This window comes from Vigna unguiculata, chromosome 5 (assembly GCF_004118075.2).
Source record: "Vigna unguiculata cultivar IT97K-499-35 chromosome 5, ASM411807v1, whole genome shotgun sequence".
NCBI lineage: Eukaryota > Viridiplantae > Streptophyta > Magnoliopsida > Fabales > Fabaceae > Vigna > Vigna unguiculata.
Window position 1 is genome coordinate 44,478,728 of NC_040283.1, and position 24,346 is coordinate 44,503,073.

The 24,346-nt window shown below is 29.0% G+C and overlaps 3 protein-coding genes across 4 annotated transcripts; all 3 read right to left on the bottom strand.

Moving 5' to 3' along the window:
* Positions 1–683: 683 nt before the first annotated feature.
* On the bottom strand, positions 684–2,724 carry LOC114183853 (vicilin-like seed storage protein At2g28490). The gene is made up of 5 exons (XM_028071012.1): positions 2,389–2,724; positions 2,063–2,250; positions 1,863–1,937; positions 1,280–1,720; positions 684–1,183 (listed from the first exon to the last, which is right to left on the bottom strand). The coding sequence occupies exons 1-5, from the start codon at positions 2,681–2,683 to the stop codon at positions 812–814; spliced, it is 1,371 nt and encodes a 456-aa protein (XP_027926813.1). The 5' UTR covers positions 2,684–2,724; the 3' UTR covers positions 684–811.
* A 7,633-nt stretch (positions 2,725–10,357) lies between these two features.
* On the bottom strand, positions 10,358–12,375 carry LOC114183854 (vicilin-like seed storage protein At2g28490). 2 transcript variants are annotated; one of them, XM_028071014.1, is made up of 5 exons: positions 12,051–12,375; positions 11,715–11,902; positions 11,525–11,599; positions 10,956–11,354; positions 10,358–10,859 (listed from the first exon to the last, which is right to left on the bottom strand). In XM_028071014.1, the coding sequence occupies exons 1-5, from the start codon at positions 12,346–12,348 to the stop codon at positions 10,488–10,490; spliced, it is 1,332 nt and encodes a 443-aa protein (XP_027926815.1). In that variant the 5' UTR covers positions 12,349–12,375; the 3' UTR covers positions 10,358–10,487. The 2 variants fall into 2 exon arrangements, with proteins under 2 accessions (XP_027926815.1, XP_027926814.1); XM_028071013.1 differs by having other exon boundaries at positions 10,956–11,393.
* A 6,909-nt stretch (positions 12,376–19,284) lies between these two features.
* LOC114184045 (vicilin-like seed storage protein At2g28490) lies at positions 19,285–21,308 on the bottom strand. Its single transcript, XM_028071279.1, has 5 exons — positions 20,982–21,308; positions 20,638–20,825; positions 20,457–20,531; positions 19,873–20,313; positions 19,285–19,776 (listed from the first exon to the last, which is right to left on the bottom strand). Exons 1-5 carry the CDS (start codon positions 21,037–21,039, stop codon positions 19,405–19,407), a joined length of 1,134 nt encoding a protein of 377 aa, XP_027927080.1. The 5' UTR covers positions 21,040–21,308; the 3' UTR covers positions 19,285–19,404.
* Between the last annotated feature and the right edge of the window lie 3,038 nt (positions 21,309–24,346).

Consider the following 24,346-nt stretch of genomic DNA (forward strand, 5'->3'; position numbering starts at 1 on the left):
TGTTAGCCCTTACTCACTTTAATTTCATTTTATTTGCATGTGTCTGAGGTGATGTTGTTGTTGACCTTATGCTGGGTGTTCGTTTTTTTTTTTTACGAAGTTCTGAAGACCAACATCTTTGCCACCACTCCCCATACAATTACAGACCACTCCCCACCTCTGGGAGCGGAGGTTTTTTCCAGCATTTTGAAATGGTTTTTAGAAACCAATATGAAGCAAATTGGAGCAGTTAATAACTTGAATAACATCACATACAGAACAGAACAGTGTTGGTGGTGCTTTTGCTTTACCATACAAACTTCAACATAAAATGCACTTAACAACATCTAAAGAACAACCTAAAGACATCTTAAATAAGATAATCCCATTTCTCTCCCTCTTTCGCACAAACAACACTTTCTCCGCCTCTCTCTCTGTCTGCAACGCGTTTCTCTCCCTCTGTCGCACAAATAACACTTTGACCGCCTCTCCTCCGACTTTCTCACGCTCCACTCTGCAACGCCTTTCTCTCTCCCTGTCTCACCAACACTCAACTTTCTCTCTCCATGTCTGATTTCGTTTTGGCAAAAAGAATTTTCAGAGTAACTTCCGCACACATGACAATGGCTTAGGTTTCATTTAAAAAAATAAATTAAAAATAAAAAAAGTCTGCCACATCACCCATGTAAAAAATGAGTTTAAAATTTATGTTCAAATATCATTTCCGTAAGTTTTATTTCTTTGGAAGTTGGACCAAATACAAACTATTATAACCACTTCATTCCTTTACAAGCTTTAGAATTGCATCCACTTCCTCATGTGCAGGTGCAGGTCACGGAGTTGGTAGAATCACAGATTCGTGTTGTGCACTAACCAAGTGCTTAATCTCCTCTTTACTCACCCCAAACGAAGTTGCAAGCTCGGGTCCCTCCATGGTCCTTACGACCGACCTGGCACCCACCAGAACCACTGGCCTATTCCTCTGAGCCGAGGTGGTGAACCCCAAGAGCTCTAGTGATTCACCCTTGTGTGCTATTTCGCAGTAGGGAAAGTTACTTGGAATGAAGAACACATCACCTTTTGTGATGTTAGTGTCCATTGCATTGCTTCCGTTTGGAAACAGAACTTGAACCCTACCTGAACCATTTACCACTATGCCATATTCCGTTGCCATTGGATTCACACGGGGTGCCATCATTGATCCCTGCCATGTATACCAACAAAAAAATATGTTGCAACAAAGTTTTCTTCTTCATAATACATTTCATAAGCTTAATTCATCGTTACAAAATATACATACAGCTGAGAGATACTCATGATAGATGCCAATGCCTGAACTTTTGAGTGGATGATACTGAGAGCCATCTACAGCAACCCTCCAACCATATTTGTTTTCAAAATCTGGTTTTCTCTTATTAAGGTTGTAAGAGCGAGGGGGGTCTTCAGTAATCTTCTCCCTCGTGTTCTTGATTTCTTCTCCGAATACAGATTTGAAGAGCATCCTCCATGGCAAACTTGTTTGTTGCTGCTCTTCTTCATCATCACCAGATTCCTCATCCTCCTTCTCCACTTCTTCGTTTTCTTGTCCTTGCTGCACCATCTCCCGTAGCTGTTGCAGTTTTTCTTCCTCCTTAAGCTCAAGGAACTTGCTCCATTTGCCTGTGGCATGTGAACCTTGCAAAGGCACAATCACTCCCATCTTTTGGCCGGTGAAGAATGTTCCCAACTCTTCTTGTGATACCTATACGTGAGTTTATCAAAGAATTGTTTATGTTATGTTGTGTTGTGTGTGCAGAGTTTAGATTCTTTATTAAATTTTTTTTGTTATTTTTGTTGTGCATGTTCTCTAAATTGTTTGGTAACCAATAAAGTTCTTAACTTACGTTAAAAGCAGCTTCAAGGATTTCTTTCTTGAATCCAGAAAGTCCTGAATTTGCTCTTCCTCCAATATAGAAAGACTGCAGGCAACACATAAAGTAGGAAGATTAATCAGAGTAAAATCAGTTGCATACTTTTTATTTTCTTTCAAAGTTATAAATATATAAAAAACCAGAAAGCTTTTTATTATTATGCGGCCATGTACTTGGAAAACATCATCTCCCAAGCCTTGAGAGGGTTCAATGCCGCTGATAATTTCAAGCTTTTGATCACTTTCCTCGTTCGCTATATAGAATGCAGAACCAGCTGGAATTTGGTATACATCTCCCTCCCTCAGACGAATTTGCGTCAGCCTCTGGTTGTTTTGGTCTATGTATCCCAAATTTGCTTCCCCTGAAACCAATCACCAACTCAACTTCCAAATTCTCAAATTCCCAAAACAACTTCCAAATGATTACACAATTTGAGAAGCTCTTAGATTCAAGTTTCATGCAGTCTAAAATGCATGCATGCAAGCATATAAAACGATACCTGAAACCACGTACATGACATTAGTGGCAGCAAGGAAGCGATGAATCATAAGGGACCTTGGTTCCATAGTAGTGGTAGCAATCTGCAATCTCTCGGGAACTCTCCTATCATAAAACACTACCATCTTCCCAGCGCTGGTGTTGGCCACGAGCTTCGATTCCTTCACCAAGAACAACTCTTCATCAAGATCCTCTTCTATGACTTCCACCTCTGTTCTCAAGAACCGCCCCATTGTTACTGCCACGCCATTACCAAGAACGAACAATAACACCAAAAGGGTCGTACTGCTTCCCATTGTTAATCAACCTCAGTGAGTGGTTTTGGATGCATTGTGATTGCTTGATGAAGAGAATTTATAGAGAGAGAGATAGGCACGAGACACGTGTCAGCCATGTAGGGTATGAATGAATTTTCTGACCATGTATTAGGTATATATATATATATATATATATATATATATATATATATATAGTAGACGTATGTTTCAGTTGAGAAAAAAATTCGATCAAGGACAAACATAGTCTATGCTTGAAAATCTCTGCTTTTAACAGGCCTTCCATATTAAAATATTGAAATGGATCTCAAGTTACATGAAGCAATACAAATTGATAAAATTCTTCTTTTAATATTCTCTTTATTTTATGATGTGTAAGTGTTGTTGAGGAAAATTATTATGACATTTAATGCAGATAGGGAAATATTTGTTTAATTAGAGAATATTAGGCCAATCATGTATATAAATATGATCATTCTGATTGTTTTTAATTAGACATGCAGAATATAAATATGGATAATTATAATTTGATCTTTTGTTACGTGTGCAAAAAGGAAAGTATGGGTGTTGAAAAAATTTATCAAAGTTTTGGGCCAATAATGGGGGGTGGTTAAGCCCTTGTTTATTTATTTCGAGAAAAAAATCCTTTTCCCCCCAAACATAGGTCTTTCTCTGGTTTGATGATTACGCATAGCTAGTCAACTTTTTGGAGTCTATAATTATTTTGATACAATAATTTTAAAATTATAATTCTTAATAAAGTAATGTCACGATCTGGATTGTGTTTGATTATTTTCTTATCAAGTATTTATCAAAGAAAAAAAATTCATTATATTTTATAAAGAAGAGGAATCAAATTAAATTGTATAAATTTCACTAAAACTCTTATATTTTTAATTAGTTATATATAAAATAAAATAAATTATACCACCAATCATCAATCTATAATATTATATCATGTTGATTATTGATGTTAAGTTTTGTTAAATAATGACACCGTAATCTTATCACTTATAATATTATAGGTTAAATTACATATTTGATTTTAATTTTTGTTTGATTTTGTTAATTCAGTCCTAATTCTTTTCACATGCTACCATTTGATTATTTTATACCTTTGTTAAATATATACAAGGAAAATCTCCAATAAATATTTGAATATGCAAATATACCAAATTTAAACAAAATATATCTATTATAAAATATATATATATATATATAGCTAAAACATTAAATCAATTATATTGTTTTATATAAATCAAAGTTAAATTAATAACACAATGATTTCTTTTACAAAAATATGAAAAACTTTGAACTATATACAGTGACAAATCTTGATCAAAAAGTTTAAAGGGACCAAAATAATATACTCAAATTTTATATATTTAATTATTATTATTAATATAAAAAAAAGTATATAAAATTTAGTATTGAAATCCTTGTATGTTTTCCTTAAAAAAATTATAGTTTTGAAATTTCATTTTATATGAAATTCATTTTAAATAAGTTTTTCTAATTTTATCTCTTTCTTTTGGATAATTCCATATTTGAGAAAATTTTCTTATAATAAGCTCAAAAGAATTAATATGAAACATTACGTCTATAATTCAAAATAATTAATATGAAACTTTCCACTTATAATTCTTAATTCTACGAATCTTAAGAGATGGTTCTCTAATTCAACACTTGAATTCTTGATATCATACTTGAAAATAGGTGAAGAAGTAAATTTGTATTGTTTTCATCTTCAAGGGTATCTTTCCTTTTATCACTTAAAAGAATGAATCTATTATTTTATTCTTCATCCATATACCTATTGAAAGAAAATTTAAGACTAAAAAATAATTTATTACAATATAATCAAAAATTGAGATATGTAATTACTACAAAAAGATATGATAATCAAGTCACATTTAAGATATGATTATGAAAAAGTATATATTACATAAATTTTCTTTTTATGCTCATAAAAAAATAAATATACAAAAAACTCAAAATGAAAAAAAAAAACTAAATCAAACTAATATTTTCCTATCAAGAGAAATGAGTTACCTTTTTTTATCTTAAAAGAGAACTGAAAGAGAGGAGAATGAATTTATGTTTAACTTTTAAAACAAAAAATAAATATTAGTTATGTACAAAAGGCATATAGTATATAACTTTTCTTTTTATATTAATAAAAATATATATACAAAAAACACATAAGATGAAAAGAAAACTAAATATCAAACTAATATTTTTCTATCAAGAGATGAGAGTTACCTTTTTTATCTTAAAAGATAATGGATGAGAACTAGGGATGGCAACGGGGCGGGGCGGGTACGGGTATCATGATCCCATCCCCATCCCCATAATAAAAATTCATCCCCATCCCCATCCCCAAACCCAACGGGTATACAACTTTTGACCCATCCCCATCCCCACCGGGTAACGGGTATTTTCTTATACCCATACCCATACCCATTTTTTTATTGTTCCATATATCAATTAAATATTTTTTATAAAAAAAATTTAAAAATCACACCAACGGAATCATGATACTATCAAAATATTCAATATTAAAATAACATACTCTTTTTGATTTTCATGATGTCAAATATTCAATATTAAAATAACATACTCTTTTCTTGCAATAGTTACATTTAGCTTTGTATTTTCCATCAACTTTTATCTTTTCAAAGTGTTCCCACACAACACTTTTCAATTTCCCTTTCTCAGGCTCTACTTGTGTTGTTGAATGTATTTCATCATGAACTTCTGAAGGTGTTTGCGTAGATGGATTCAATGGAGATTGACTGTCATTTTTGGAACTTTGAAAGGGAGTTGGTTGTTGTGAACACTGTGGTGGACTTGGTACCTGCAAATCTTGATCTCTTGTGCTCATTTTCTCTAGAAACTAACATACGTAACAAAAAAAAATCAAACAAAGTAAAAAGGTTAATTTCTTTTTTAACAAAATATAAAAGAAAAACCAATAATCAAGTTTAAAAATATTTCAAATATTTTTTATACTATTAAAAATTTATATTATACCACGAAATAGCACAAATAACAAAATTAAATTAATAATAATTCAAATTTAAACATAGATTCTTCATCTTTTGATCTTGAATTAAATTAAGGATTTATGCAATTGAGCACTTAAAATTGAGAATTAAACATTATCATGAAACAAAAAATAAATAATAAATAAAATTATCATAAAGGAGTAAAGATAATTAAATGTGTGACCCAAATTTGAGAATATTCATTTGAACATAACATAACGGAAAAAAAAATGTATAATTAAGATTATGATAAAAGGAAAAGTACCTTGAAGATCTGCTTAAACCTTAAAGAACAAGCCAAACAATTAAAAGAGAGTAAAAAAGTGTATAACCAAAGTAACAAAAAGAAGAGCTACAAAATAAGAGTCAAACATTTTCATGAAAATAAATAAATAAATAAAGATAATCAAATGTGTAACCTAAAAATTATTTCATAGAATGAAATTGAGGAACACCTATTTGAACATAACCATGTACAGAGAGTAAAAATTATGTAATAAGAAGAAGAAAAATTACCTTCAAAATTAAATCTTGAAAAACAAACCAGACAATTGAGAGAGTAAACAAAGTGTATAACAAAAAACAAAGAAAATGAGAAATATGTTATATATATATATATATATATATATATATATATATATATATATTATATTATATTATATTATATATTATATTACTATGTATATATATATATATTATATGTGTGGATATCTTATGTTTATATATATATAATTGTTTATATATATTATATTATATTATATATTATATTATTATTACTATGTATATATATTATATGTGTGGATATCTTATGTTTATATATATATATATATATATATATATATATATATATATATATATATATATATATATATATATATATATATATATATATATATATATATATATATATATATATTTTTATAGATATATATTTATTTTAAGTATATATTATATTATATTATATAATAATATAAATATAATAATATATATTATATTATTATGTATATATATTATATGTATATGCGTAGATATTTTATGCTTTTATATATATATATATATATATATATATATATATATATATATATATATATATATATATATATATATATATATTTCTTTTAAATTTTTATAAATTTGTAATGTTATAAATTTGTTTATAAAAGATCTCACTAGTTAAATGATTAATTTGTTTTATACGTATATATTATATATATTATATTATATTATTATGTATATATATTATATTATATTATATTATATTATATTATATTATATTATATTATATTATATTATATTATATTATATTATATTATATTATATTATATTATATTATATTATATTATATTATATTATATTATATTATATTATATTATATTATATTACATGTATATGTGTAAATATATATATATATATATATATATATATATATATAAAAGTATATTTTATTTATATGTATATATACTATATTATATTATATTATATTATATTATATTATATTATATTATATTATATTATATTATATTATATTATATTATATTATATTATATTATATTTTATGTGTAAATATATTATTTATTTATATATATTTTTTAGATTATTTAATAAATTATAAATAGTTTAGTAATTTAAGCGGGGACGGGTATTTGGGCGGGTATATATATATCTCCATCCCCATCCTCATCCCCAGTTGAAAATTTCGGGTATTACCCATACCCATACCCATACCCAGTCAAAGCAGGGATTCCCCGTCAAAACGGGGACGGGTTCGGGTGATACCCACGGACACGGGTTTATTTGCCATCTCTAATGAGAACTCAGAGCGAGGGAGATGAATTTATGTCTAACTTTTAAAACAAAAAACAACAAAAGAAGAGATGCAAGAGTAGAAAATAAATACAACACGTGAGAAACTTAGGATGATTATCTCAATAAATTTTATTATTTTTATTAGGTTTAATTTTTTTATTAACATTAAATATTATATTTTCTAAAAAGAATAAAAAAATCAACATAAAATATTTTAAAACAATATTTTTAAAATAATTTAAAAAATCTTGAGGGGCCACCTACGGGCCTTTTAAGGTCCGTCATTGACTATATATGCTTACGAAAATTCAAACACCATGTCAACTTCCTCTAAAACATCCAAAAAACTATTTGTTCTTTAGAATCAATGTAAATCCTTCAAATTGAATACTAGGTAATATATATATATATATATATATATATATATTACAAACACAATTATCATGAGGTCTACTTTAGTGCAAACTCTATTTCAAGAAAGTCATGTGCACTTAAAATGACTTTCAATTGCAAAAGACATAATCAAAATTTGTTTGTTATTATCACGAATTCAGTTCAAAATATATTACACAAAAATTTATTCTCATAGTATAGAAGATTTATGATTGCTTATGATGCACACATATGATACGTGTATCAGATACGACAATACGAAACCTTTCTGATACATCAATACACTAATTTTGAAAATAATAGGACATGACATGTGATATATCACTACTAAAATAACTCATATGTGCCAATTTTGTTTTGTGTTTTTTTTTGTAAGAAATACTTATAAATTTTGTTATGAATTTTTTTTTGCAGTAAATTGCTGCCAATTTTTTTGTAAAATATTTTGTATAAAACACTTTCCACAACAAATTTTATATGAAATACTTATGAATTTTATAATTTTATAGAAAATAATTACTTACGAAGAAATTATCTGTCAATTAAGATTTTTAGAAAAAATCACAGAAAAAAGTCTTTTCTTTCCAAATTTTTTAACAAATTTGCAACAAAAATCCTATGTAACATGACAATTTTTAGTAATGTATGTATATTGAAAAATATACAAATATTTTTGAAAACATGAGAAATATATGATTATTCTTGTGTCAATCCAAATTAAAATCAAATGTTTTAAATATTTTCAACATAGAAATTTAGAAATTATTGTCATCATAAAAGTATTATTGGTTTATATATTAGATATTTCATTGATAAGTATCAATAAAGTATCCTAAATTATTGGATACGGATACTGCTAACTTATTGACAAGTATACCGATTCGTTCCAAGTAGTAAAATGGTAGTCCAAGTGTCATTTTCTCAAGGGATTTGTGTTTGTTACTCTACTTGTGATTATTTACTGATTTTAGCAATTGTGAAAAACATTTTTAATTCAAAAGTAAAATAAAAGCATGCAAAATTATAAAAATAAATATGTGATTTGGTAAAAAGCTTCATTAGGATTGGACTTCATGAATCAAATTAATGTAATGCTACACAATATATATTTCTACATACTCACATTCACGTTAGAAGCATACTTACTCTAATATCTTAGAAGCAAGTTCTAAATCATATGTTAAAACTCTAATTCTTTAGCCATTTTAGCATATAATTTGCATTAAGATCACATTTCTAGATAATGTCTATCCCTAGAACATAACTCTTGGGTGTTATATCCATGTCTAGTTCCAATTCATTTTCTAATGATTCAGTAACAACAAATAACATGATATTCCTATCATACACATTAATAATCAAGATAGAACAATTGAATATGAAAGAAATTATATTGCATAGGAAAAGTTACATAGAGTATGAATTAATTACATCCAGTCGTAATGAAAATGGAGATTAACAACTCCTAATCATCTAGCACGTACGAATTTGATGAATTTGCATGAGTAGATGGAAGAGTTTGTTGTAGTTTCGTCCCAAAATGTGCCTTTGACTTAAGTTGCCAGTTTCTCTGTGTTTCCACACCAAAAAACTACTCATTTTGTTTCATTCTCGACACTTAACCAACCATAATTTGTCTTCTCGCTGGGCGAGCCTTATCTCTCGCTGGGTGGTGAGAGGTCAGTTAAACTGTAGTGCAACTGCCATGTCTCTGCTCACTAGGCGAGTGATGGAACTTTGGTTGGGCGATATGGTCCTAAGAGACAACTTTGTAGTCTTCCATTTTCCTATACAATAACCCATGAAAAGAAAAACACTCCTAACTCAACAAAACACATAACACTAACGAACTTTCTAAGAAATAACACAAAACACATGAAATATAGACAAATAAGAGAAGTTAATAAACTTAAATACCAAAAATTTATCAAACTTGTCGAAGATAGATACGTAACACAAATTAAAATGTCGGTACATCATAGATGATTGCAAAACATAAAGTTGAAACTCCTTCTCGAGGTTGGTTATATATATTTACACAAAGGAAAATGATCTTTTGACAACTGAATTTTGACAACTTTCTCTTACGATCTTAGATGTCATCTTCTAAGCGGTTTTTCATTTTTTATTTTTCTCATTCTCAATCTTCCAAAATCACTTAAAAGATAAAACATCATGTTGTAAGAAAAAATTGACAAAATTTAGTAGTCAAAATATCATTGTCCTTACACAAAAATCATGTATGGAGTACACGAATTCTAATTTCGAAAATCATTATCAAAAGTCGTTTCAGAAAATTAACTTCTTTCAAATTCAATGTTTAAGTCATTTTCTTAAAACACGACTTACCGTAAGTTTTTTTTTTAAGTACCCATTTCGCTATTTCAGTAAAAGAAAAAAAACGAGTTTTAAAAACAATGGAACTTTTGGTGAAATATTTAAGCACAAGTTATCTTCTCAAGTCTCAAGTTTAATAAGTTTTATTTCTTTGGAAGTTGGACCAAATACAAACTATTATAACCACTTCATTCCTTTACAAGCTTTAGAATTGCATCCACTTCCTCATGTGCAGGTGCAGGTCACGGAGTTGGTAGAATCACAGATTCGTGTTGTGCACTAACCAAGTGCTTAATCTCCTCTTTACTCACCCCAAACGAAGTTGCAAGCTCGGGTCCCTCCATGGTCCTTACGACCGACCTGGCACCCACCAGAACCACTGGCCTATTCCTCTGAGCCGAGGTGGTGAACCCCAAGAGCTCTAGTGATTCACCCTTGTGTGCTATTTCGCAGTAGGGAAAGTTACTTGGAATGAAGAACACATCACCTTTTGTGATGTTAGTGTCCATTGCATTGCTTCCGTTTGGAAACAGAACTTGAACCCTACCTGAACCATTTACCACTATGCCATATTCCGTTGCCATTGGATTCACACGGGGTGCCATCATTGATCCCTGCCATGTATACCAACAAAAAAATATGTTGCAACAAAGTTTTCTTCTTCATAATACATTTCATAAGCTTAATTCATCGTTACAAAATATACATACAGCTGAGAGATACTCATGATAGATGCCAATGCCTGAACTTTTGAGTGGATGATACTGAGAGCCATCTACAGCAACCCTCCAACCATATTTGTTTTCAAAATCTGGTTTTCTCTTATTAAGGTTGTAAGAGCGAGGGGGGTCTTCAGTAATCTTCTCCCTCGTGTTCTTGATTTCTTCTCCGAATACAGATTTGAAGAGCATCCTCCATGGCAAACTTGTTTGTTGCTGCTCTTCTTCATCATCACCAGATTCCTCATCCTCCTTCTCCACTTCTTCGTTTTCTTGTCCTTGCTGCACCATCTCCCGTAGCTGTTGCAGTTTTTCTTCCTCCTTAAGCTCAAGGAACTTGCTCCATGTGCCTGTTGCTTGTGAATCTTTCAAACGCACAAACTTTCCCTTCTGTTGATTGATTAAGACTGTTACCTCTTCTTGTGATACCTGTACGTGAGTTTATCAAAGAATTGTTTATGTTATGTTGTGTTGTGTGTGCAGAGTTTAGATTCTTTATTAAATTTTTTTGTGTTGTTTTTGTTGTGCATGTTCTCTAGATTATAAAGTTCTTAACTTACGTTAAAAGAAGCTTCAAGGATTTCTTCCTTGAATCCAGAAAGTCCTGAATTTGCTCCTCCTGCAATATAGAAAGACTGCAGGCAACACATAAAGTAGGAAGATTAATCAGAGTAAAATCAGTTGCATATTTTTTTTTCAAAGTTATATATAAAAAGCCAGAAAGCTTTTCATTATTATGAGGCCATGTACCTCGAAAACATCATCTCGCAAGCCTTGAGAGGGTTCAATGCCGCTGATAATTTCAAGCTTTTGATCACTTTCCTCGTTCGCTATATAGAATGCAGAACCAGCTGGAATTTGGTATACATCTCCCTCCCTCAGACGCATTTGCGTCAGCCTCTGGTTGTTTTTGTATATGTATCCCAATTTTGCTTCCCCTGAAACCAATCACCAACTTAACTTCCAAATTCTCAAATTCCCAATCTAGTGAAACAACTTCACAATGATTACACAATTTGAGAAGCTCTCAGATTCAAGCTTCATGCAGTCTAAAATGCATGCATGCTTGCATATATATAACGATACCTGAACGCACGTACATGACTTGAGTGGCAGCAACGAGGTGAGGAGTCAGAAGGGACCTTGGTTCCATAGTAGTGATAGCAGTCTGCAATCTCCTCTCGGGAACTCTGCTATCATAAAACACTCGAATCTTCCCAACGCTGGTGTTGGCCACGAGCTTCGATTTCTTCATCAAGAACAACTCTTCATCAAGATCCTCTTCTATGACTTCCACCTCTGTTCTCAAGAACCGCCCCATTGTTACTGCCACGCCATTACCAAGAACGAACAATAACACCAAAAGGGTCGCACTGCTTCCCATTGTTAATCAACTTCAGTGAGTGGTTTTGGATGCATTATGATTGCTTGAGGGAGAGAATTTATAGAGATAGGCACGAGACACGTGTCGGCCATGTAGGGTATGAATGAATTTTCTGACTATAACAATATAACTTTATATCTATAATAATACGCAAGAAGATTCTCTCTTTGTTTCAATTTTTTAAATTTCTGATTTTATCATTTAAATATAATAATTTATTAAATTTTAAAAGTTGATTGTTATTTTCATAAACTTTTTGTTTGTGTTTCTTCTCTTATTCTTTATTTATCAATAATTATTCTTTTATCTATTCTGATATATTTTACTTTATTTTTAATAAATATAATTTTAATATATATATATATATATATATATATATTAACTTAATAATATTATAATATTATCACTTATTAATATAATATCGTACATGTGTTATATATATATATATAAAGAGAATAAAAAGAATTATAATATTCATAATTTTAACTATTCTTTTAAAATATAATTATTTGTTAAATTTTTAAAAATTAACTATTATTTTTCTAAATTTTTACAAAATTATTTACTTTTTTTTTCTTTTCTTTTTTTTCTTTTGTAATTTTTTTTTTATTAATTTAATAACGTTATAATATCAATAACTATTAATATAGATTATGTTTCAGTTGAGAAAAATATTCGATCAAGGACAAACATAGTCTATGCTTGAAAATCTCTGCTTTTAACAGGCCTTCAATATTAAAATATTGAAATGGATACATGAAAAAGCAATACAAAATGATAAAATTCTTTGTGGAGGAAAATATTGTTGAGACATTTATTGCAGCTAGGGAAATATTTATTTAAGAAGAGAATATTAGACCAATCATGTATATAAAATATGATCATTTTGATTGTTTTTAATTAGACATGCAGAATATAAATATGGATAATTATAATTTGATCTTTTGTTACGTGTGCAAAAAGGAAAGTATGGGTGTTGAAAAAATTTATTAAAGTTTTGGGCCAATAATGGGAGGTGGTTAAGCCCTTGTTTATTTATTTCGAGAAAAAACCCTCTTTTCCCCAAACAAAGGTCTTTCTCTGGTTTGATGATTACGCATAGCTAGTCAACTTTTTGGAGTCAATAATTATTTTGATACAATATTTTTAAATTTTAATTCTTAATAAAGTAATGTCATGATCTGGATTGCGTTTGATAATTTTCTTATCAAGTATTTACCGAAGAATTAAATTTTTTTATTATATTTTATAAAGAAGAGAAATCAAATTAAATTTATATAACTTTTACTAAAACTCTTATATTTTTAATAATTTATATATAAAATAAAATAAATTATACCACCAATGATCAATGTATAATGTTATATCATCATCATTATTAATGTTAAATTTTGTTAAACAATAACAATGTAATTTTATCACTTATATTAATAGGTTAAATTATATTATTTTATTTCTATTCGTTCAGTTTTGTTAATTGATTCTTAATTTTTTTTCACATATTATCATTTAATTATTTTATACTCGCGTTATATATATATATATATAGGTGGTTCAACGATCTGAGAGATCTAAATCAAAACTTAAAAATGAGATATTTTATTTAAAATTTAATTTTTAAACTTTTTTATGCAAAAGTATTTATTAAATTTCCTTCTTAATATATAATAGGACTAATCCGTTCAATCTTCCTTGAGACTTTGTTAATCTTAAATAAATTTTTATTATATTTAGTTTTGAGAAATTCCTTTCGACTAAAACAACCAACACTAGAATTATTAACATTATTCTATTTGAAAAAAAATATTAATTTTATATAATTAAGAATGTCAATTGGTTTATCATTTTCCAAACTTGTAATTTTCCTTAAGATATTTAATTATGAAATTAAATCAAATTCATCAATGTCCAACAAATTATCATGTTTTAAACATTTTTCAAGGTTTAAACTTTTTTTTTTCAAAAATGAAATATGTACATACCGTAATACACAAGATATTTGCTATTTTCTGTTCATTGCTTCTTTTTGTTATGCAAATAAAGCCTCAATTCTTTTTTTTCTTTTAAATTTTTAAATAGCCTTATTCAAATTTTCTAGTTGACATATATATATATATATATATATATATATATTATGAAAAAAATTGATAATATATAAAACACTACTAAAGATAAATATATAGAACGAATGAATTAAACCAATGAAATCTGGTTCTGGCTGTCAAAAAAATAAACTCGATAGTAGACTTGCAGAGTATCTTGAAGTTTCAAGTCTCTTTTTTGTTCTTAAGTCTCAACTTTTTTTCTTAAACCTGCAAATAGGGATGACAACGGGGCGGGGCAGGGACGAGTTTCGTTATCCCATACCCATCCCTGTAGAAAAAATTCATCCTCATCTCCATACCCAAACCCAACGGATATTAAACTTTTGTACCATACTGCAAAGTTGTTTATTTTAAGATTAATCATTAATAAAAATAAAACAAAAAATATTGCTCTTCTCAACTTGATACTAAGTATTTTTTTTTCCTAAACTTGAATTATCTTTCTACAAAAAATTCAACTTTGAATTATGCTCCAATTAATCTATTATCCACCAAAAGACCAAACCATAATTTAATTATTAGTTTTGTAAAAAAATTCAGTTTTTCATCAAGATATATGCAAAAAAATAACTTTCGGAACTCGTAAATCTAAAATGACTGGAAAAAATTAGGCAAAAAAAACACATTTTCAATCCTAATACAAATCCAAAATAGAATAAAAATAACAACAACACAAATAGAAAGAAAAAACATATTAAAACTTGAATTCTCTTTTTATAGAAAACTCAACTTTAAATTATGTTCCAATGAATCTATTATCCACAAAAGACTAAACCATAATATAATTAAAAGTTTTGTAAAAAAAATCAGTTCTTCCTCAATATATATGCAAAAAATACTCTCAAAACCTGGAAATCTAAAAGTAACAAAAAACAAAACTGAAAAAAAAAACTCATTTCTAATTCTAATACAAATCCAAAATAGAATAAAAATAACAACATAGAGCAAAAGAAAAAACATACTAACCATAAATGAGGATGAAAAAATTTGTATACACGGACAACATGAGGTCTAAGAGATTTATGAGATGTAATCTGCCAAAACCGTAAGAAAATGACTCCTAGAGAAAAGAAAATAAAGTAAGGAGGGGTAAGAGAAGTCATAGAGACATAAAAGAAGAAAATAGAATCAAGATTGATTATAAGAGAATAAAGATAATTAATCATCATCTTTCTTGTAAACAAAATTATAATTTAATGTTTTAACTCATTAATTGTCATTTTTACTACCAATAAAAATAAACATACACTAATAATAATTTAACTAAATTTTATTCCTAAATATAAACTTATAATTAATTTAATAGAGCTATATTAGTAATAAAATATTTTTTTGAGACCTTTTTTATCTTAAACATAATTTTATAATTAGTTTAATAAAGGTATATGAATTACTACTAACAAAATTTGAGGCATTTTTTTCTTAAACATAATTTTATAATTAATTTAATAGAGAAATATTAGTAGTAAAAAAAAATTGATGAGGTCTTTGTTATCCTTGAGGCTAAAACTAGTGCTTTACTCGCTTTACTCTTGAGTAGGCTATATATATAAGGATCAAATAACTACTTGAACATGTGAATATATTACATGGTGACACTTACCAAACTTAGACAAAATATATTTATTATGAAAATAAATAAATAAATATATGGAGGTAAATATTAAACCATTTATACTGTTTTATATAAATTAAAGTTAAATTAACAACAAAATGATTTCTTTAAAAAAAAATATGAAAAACTTTGAACTATAGATGCTCACAAAAATCCAAGCACCATGTCAACTTCCTCTAAGACACCCAAAAACCATTTGTTCTTTAAATCCTTCAAATTGAATTCTAGACAATATATATTTACAAACACAATTATCATGAGGCCTACTTCGGTGCAAACTCTATTTCATGAAAGTCACGTGCACTTAAAATGACTTTCAATTGTAAAGGACACAATCACAATTCGTTTGTTACTATCACAATCTTGGTTCAAAATAATTTACACAAAAAGTCATTCTTATAGTATATAAGATTTATGATTGATTATGATGCACATATATGATACGTGTATCAGATATGACATTACGACATGTATCTAATACGTCGATACGCTAATTTTTAAAATAATAGGACACAACACGTGATATACGCATATTGAAAAATATACAATTTTTTTAAAAACATGAGAAATATATGATTATTCTTGTGTAAATCCAAATTAAAATCAAATTTTTTAACTATTTTCAACATAAAAATTTAAAAATTATTTTCATCATAAAAACATTATTGGTTTATATATTAGATATTTCATTGATAAATATCAATAAAGTATCCTGAAATATTGGATATGGATAAGTGTCAGACATAAATACGTAACACAAACTGAATTATCGATGATCGCATAACATAATTCAAGTCACACAACTTTGGTAACATATATTTACACAAAAGTCACGGAGTAGACGACTTCTAATTTCGAAAGTCATTATCAAAAGTCGTTTTAAGAAAAATAACTTCTTTCAAATTCAATGCTTAAGTCGTTTTCTTAAAACACGACTTACCGCATTTTTTTAAAGTACCCATTTCGCTCAATAGAAAACCGAGTTTTAAGAACGATGGAACTTTTGGTGACATTTTTAGGACAATGATATATTAATAACACCTTTTTTAGTTTTTTTTTTTTTTTGTATTTCGGGGTCCATTTAAACTTAAGTTTGTAAAAATGGGTTCGTTTAACTTTTTTTTGTAAAATAGGGTCAAGTCGTTATGGTGGAGGACGACATTAAAGGTGAAGTCGTCCTCCACCATGCCGATTTCTTTATTTTTTTTTTCAAAAAGCAAAATTGTATTGTGAGAGACCGGTTTCTTTTCGCTTCAAAAGTAAAGTCGTCCTTATGCATGACGACTTCACTTTTCAATTTTTTTAACATTAAACTTTAAATTTGTTTGATTTTACAAGCTTAGTATTTTATTAAATGATACTTTTTATTTGATAGTTAGTAGACTAACTAAAACACAAATAAAAAAAAAACCCTAAACAGATTAAATTTTCAAATATAATTATTGAAGGATTTTTTAATATTTTTTAATTTGTATCATTTTATCTTTTTAATTTTGTATTAAAGTTTAAAAATTAAGTATTTTAGAATTTCTTAAAACAATTTTTTTTATATTTTTACTATAGACAAATATTTAAAAATAACTAAATAATATATTTTAAAACCAAATATAAAACTGAATTTAAAAAAAAAAACTAAAAAGTGAAGTCGTCATGTTCAAGAGACTTCACTTTTAAAGTGAATAAAAGCTGGCTTCCCTAAGCACAATATTGTTTTTTGGAAAAAAGAAAAAGAAATCAGCATGGTGGAGTACGACTTCACCTTTAATGTCGTCCTCCACCATGACAACTTGATCCTATTTTACACACATTTAACAGACTCATTTTTATAAATTTAAATTTAAATGAATCCCGAAATAAATAAAAAAAAAAACCTTTTTTACAACTTACTACTTGACCATCGTGCTTGGTGGCCATTGTAAATTGAATTTTGAATTAAATTTTCTTTGTCTACATGGCAAGATAGAAAGGAGAAAGTCACCCTATTTTGAAATCTAACCTAGTTTTTTTTTACACTGATATTTTAATACCATTTTTTTTACTATCATTTCACATTACTTTTCATAACTATTTTTTTTTAAGATATAAAAGTTAATTTTTATTAAAACTATTTTATCCTATTATGATCAAATGATGTGAAAAGAATTTTTTATTTTTTTTCCTTTTCTTCTCACCTTTCTTCTCTCCTCCGTTCTGCAGAAATGGTCGAGAGTGTTTGTCTTCTCTCATTCGTTCCCCCTTCCAGCTATTTTCGCTCCACCGTTATTGTTGCTAGAATGACCGGCGAAAGGAGAAAGGCGCCCACCTTCCATTATTCTTTCTTTGTGCAGCATCAGTGACAGTGTGTCTTATGTGATTGTTGTGCAGCAGCGATGGTAACACATGTATTTCTTTGTCGCAGGTGAGGAAAATTTGTTCAAATTTTCACTTAGAGTTTGCATTTTGAAGGGAAGTTTCTGATGTGTTCATTCTATTGTTGATTCTTCACACCATATTTATCCGAAAGTTTGTTTCTGTTGTTCGTGGGTACAACTTCGTAATAGGTTAATATGAAATTTCTGAAATTTATGGTTTATGGTTTCATGTCATTTTTAAATTTGTTTTTTTTTTTTTTTTTTTTAAGTTTGTACGTATTGGCTTTAGTGCTGATATTGTGTTACTTGTAAAAATTTTATGAAAGGTGATGCTCTGTTACTTGCTCAATTTTTATATGTTATGAAGATAGTTTTTGTGTTTCATGCATGTTTTATATCATAATTAATTTTTCTGCATTCCCATGGTCAAGTAGAGAATTAAATAACTTTCATTTTTTTAGTCTTAATGGTTGTATTATTTGTAGTTGTCTTATGCAGTTTGAGTTTTGCTTGTAACTCAAAATTTTAAAGTTGTTTGTGGGTGATAGCTTGTGTGTGTAGTGTGGGTGTGTATACTGAGATTCATTGAGTGCACAATCACTTCAATTACGATTTAGACACTCAAAACCAAAAGCAGAAGATTTCAGAGCGCCTGTTAAACTGGCAATTGACTTATGCACGAGGAGGGAAGGTTGGTGCTCCAAATTGTGATAAGGAAGTTTCTCACAACCACATTCCTCTGCTGACCAGTGGACAAGAGGTCTTTCACTTAGCTCTCGACATTGTAGTTTTCTCCACCTTCCACCTTCAATTTCATGAGTCAGAGTGAAAATTGTTGTATCGTTGATTGGAGAATTATCTTCTTAAGTCTCAAGTTTAATAAGTTTTATTTCTTTGGAAGTTGGACCAAATACAAACTATTATAACCATTTCATTCCTTTGCAAGCTTTAGAATTGCATCCACTTCCTCATGTGCAGGTGCAGGTCACGGAGTTGGTAGAATCACAGATTCGTGTTGTGCCCTAACCAAGTGCTTCATCTCCTCTTCACTCACCCCAAACGAAGTTGCAAGCTCGGGTCCCTCCATGGTCCTTACGACCGACCTGGCACCCACCAGAACCACTGGCCTATTCCTCTGAGCCGAGGTGGTGAACCCCAAGAGCTCTAGTGATTCACCCTTGTGTGCTATTTCGCAGTAGGGAAAGTTACTTGTAATGAAGAACACATCACCTTTTGTGATGTTAGTGTCCATTGCATTGCTTCCGTTTGGAAACAGAACTTGAACCCTACCAGAACCATTTACCACTATGCCATATTCCGTTGCCATTGGATTCACACGGGGTGCCATCATTGATCCCTGCCATGTATACCAACAAAAAAATATGTTGCAACAAAGTTTTCTTCTTCATAATACATTTCATAAGCTTAATTCATCGTTACAAAATATACATACAGCTGAGAGATACTCATGATAGATGCCAATGCCTGAACTTTTGAGTGGATGATACCGAGAGCCATCTACAGCAACCCTCCAACCATATTTGTTTTCAAAATCTGGTTTTCTCTTATCAAGGTTGTAAGAGCGAGGGGGGTCTTCAGTAATCTTCTCCCTCGTGTTCTTCATTTCTTCCCCGAATACAGATTTGAAGAGCTTCCTCCATGGCCAACTTGTTTGTTGCTGCTCTTCTTCATCATCACCAGATTCCTCATCCTCCTTCTCCACTTCTTCGTTTTCTTGTCCTTGCTGCACCATCTCCCGTAGCTGTTGCAGTTTTTCTTCCTCCTTAAGCTCAAGGAACTTGCTCCATGTGCCTGTGGCATGTGAACCTTGCAAAGGCACAATCAGTCTGATCCGTTGGTCGTTGAAGATTGTTCCCAACTCTTTTTGTGATACCTATACGTGAGTTTATCAAAGAATTGTTTATGTTATGTGGTGTTGTGTGTGCAGAGTTTAGATTCTTTATTAAGTTTTTTTGTGTTGTTTTTGTTGTGCATGTTCTCTAAATTGTTTGGTAACCAATAAAGTTCTTAACTTACGTTAAAAGCAGCTCCAAGGATTTCTTCCTTGAATCCAGAAAATCCTGAATTTGCTCCTCCTCCAATATAGATAGACTGCAGGCAACACATAAAGTAGGAAGATTTATCAGAGTAAAATCAGTTGCATATTTTTTTCTTTATAAAAAACCAGAAAGCTTTTCATTATTATGAGGCCATGTACCTGTAAAACATCATCTCTGAAGCCTTCTAAGGGTTCAATGCCGCTGATAATTTCAAGCTTTTGATCACTTTCCTCGTTCGCTATATAGAATGTACAACCAACTGGAATTTGGTATACATCTCCCTCCCTCAGACGCATTTGCGTCAGCCTCTGGTTGTTTTTGTATATGAATCCCAAATTTGCTTCTCCTGAAACCAATCACCAACTTAATCCAAATTCTCAAATTCCCAAACGAGTGAAACAACTTCACAATGATTACACAATTTGAGAAGCTCTTATTCAAATTTCATGCAGTCTAAAATGTATGCATGCATGGTAGCATATATATATATATATAACGATACCTGAACGCACGTACATGACTCTAGTGGCAACAACGTAGTGATGAATCAGAAGGGACATTGGTCCATAGTAGCGATAGCAATCTGCAATTTCCTCTCGGGAACTCCATGAAACACTTCAATCTTCCCAGCGCTGGTGTTGACCACGATCTCCGATTTCTTCATGAAGAAGAACTCTTCGTCAAGATCCTCTTCTATGACTTCCACCTCTGTTCTCAAGAACCGCCCCATTGTTACTGCCACGCCATTACCAAGAACGAACAATAACACCAAAAGGGTCGCACTGCTTCCCATTGTTAATCAACCTCAGTGAGTTCTTTTGGATGCATTGTGATTGCTTGATGAAGAGAATTTATAGAGAGAGAGATATGCACGAGACACGTGTCGGCCATGTAGGGTCTGAATGAATTTTCTGACCATGTATCAGGTATATATATATATATATAGTAGACGTATGTTTAAGTTGAGAAAAAAATTCGATGAAGGACAGACATAGTCTATGCTTGAAAATCTCTGCTTTTAACAGGCCTTCAATATTAAAATATTGAAATGGATACATGAAGCAATACAAAATAATAAAATTCTTTGTAGAGGAATATATTGTTGAGACATTTATTGCAGCTAGGGAAATATTTATTTAAGAGAATATTAGGCCAATCATGTATATATAAATATGATCATTCTGATCGTTTTTAATTAGACATGCAGACTCTAAATATGGATAATTATAATTTGATCTTTTGGAAAGTATGGGTGTTGAAAAAATTTACCAAAGTATTGGGCCAATATTGGGGGGTGGTTAAGCCCTTGTTTATTTATTTCGAGAAAAAAATCCTCTTTTTCCCCAAACAAAGGTCTTTCTCTGGTTTGATGATTACGCATAGCTAGAGTCAACTTTTTGGAGTCTATAATTATTTTGATACAATAATTTTGAAAATTATAATTCTTAATAAAGTAATGTCATGATCTGGGTTGTGTTTGATAATTTTCTTATCAAGTATTCATCGAAGAATAAAAAACTTTCATTATATTTTATAAAGAAGAGGAATCAAATTAAATTTATATAACTTTTACTAAAACTCTTATAATTTTAATATTTTATATATGAAATAAAATAGATTATACCACCAACTATCAATCTATAATGTTATATCATCATGATCATTGATGTTACATTTTGTTAAACAATAACAACGTAATCTTATCACTTATATTAATATTATACTTTAAATTACACACTTCCGGATTTTTTTATTATTTATTTTTATTTTATTTTATTTTTTAATTATTTTTAATTTTTGAAAAAAGATTTATATGTCAACCTAGTAGTATGTCATATGTCAAAATTAACGTTTTATATTCAGTTTGGTCTTTATATTAGTTATTTTTATTTAATTTAATCCATTTTTTCTAAATGGAACAATTTTGTCTCTCTCCAAATTGAGATCAAATTTAATTTTTATATAAATGTTATAATTTTTTTATTAAAATTAAAATATTTATTAAATATTTTTTATTTAATGTTACAATTAGTTTAAAATTGGAATGAAAATTTTAAAGATTAGAACTAACACTACTAATCTAAAAATTTAAGAAATTAAAAAATGAAACCTTATTTTTAAAATTATGAGAGGTTAAAAAGTGGAAAGTATTACCATTACAAATTAGGGAGTACAAAAGGATGGATGAGTTGGAGATATTAACGTCTAAGAGACAACAGATTTTTGATTCTCTTAGTTCCCCTGATGTTCCTTCATCCTCTGTGATTGTTTCTACTATAACCTTTTCAATCTCTTAGATTGTTCATGTTAATGTTTCTCATAACCTCTTAGACAGTTCTTGTTTCAACCTCTCAGACAATGAGTTCTTGAATACCCCAAAACATTCTCTGTCTATACCTCCTATATAATTATGTTACGCACTGGAAATTGAGTTCTTGAATAGTCAAGTAACAACAGTGAATGGTCAAGTAAAAACATTGACAGATAAAGTAACAACATTGATAGATCAACCAGTAATGGTAACTGAACTTCGACATCATTTGATGTCCTATTTAACTAAAATTAAATCTTGGATGAAGGATATTTGTGATGACCATCAAATCTTTTAGGTTTTTAGAGGGACGGAAACTTGTGACAGTTTTGAAAGTGTATGATCATGAGTATATTTAGACATATATATTTAGACAAATATATATATATATATATATATATATATATGAATAATTTAACAAAATTGAATTCGAAATGAGTAATTAAAAAGGTAATAAGTAATCTTATTTTCAACCTCTAAATAAAAAGACAAATTAAAAAAAATAAAAAAGATTTTTATTAATTAATATTTTTAGAGTACCAGTAGAAGATTTATTTAGAAATGTCAAAACGGGCCACTCGGCTTGGGCCACTCGACTTGTTTTGTTCCAGCCATCATGAATTGGTAACTTAATGAGTTGATCCAACCTGACTCATTTGTTAGTGAGTCAAAAATATTCGAACTCGACTTGCCCCACTACGGGTTTGTGGATTAAGCGGATTGACTCATTGGATCACTTAATTAAAAAAAATTAATTTTTTTTTCTTCGCTCAGAAAAAAAAATGATTAAAATATAAATAAACTTTAATACAATCCAAAATGATGTTAAACTCCAAATACAAACCAAAACCACAAAAATACAAAATTACTATCAAACCACAAATTACAAACAACATAGCCTGACCGAATTGCAAAAACTTAGCATAATAAAAAATACTTTTGTGTAGTGACAGAACTTGGACACAAATTTTAGGGGGACACATTTTCTTTTTTATATATAAATTATTTTTTCTAATTCAAAAAAGTTTTCATTTTGTGACATCATTTTCTCTGTTCAAAACAATCACACATGATATTATAATCCAAAACATATGAATAATATATATATATATATATATATATATATATATATATATATATATATATATATATATATATATATATGAAAGTGTACATAAAGTTTATCATCAACAATAATATATTTAAACAAGCAAAAAGTTACTTTTATGCTCTTTTAATAACTTAAAATCTTCAATAATTTAATCAGAATTAAAATTTGTTGCAATATCCCTTTCAATATAGATGATTATAGTGCTTGCTCAAAATTCAGCCTCCGTCTTTTGTAGGAAATGATAAAATTATAAATATCCCCGATTAAATCTTAAAACCAAGACTCAATATTTTAAGAAAATTAACAACTGCTAAATGATTAGTATCATTTACCTTAAAATATATTATTAATATTTCTTTTTCCTTACCTAACTTCAATGCCTAAAATAGCTTTATTTACACAAAAAAGAGTTTGATAAACAATTAGAGCATGATTTTATAATCTC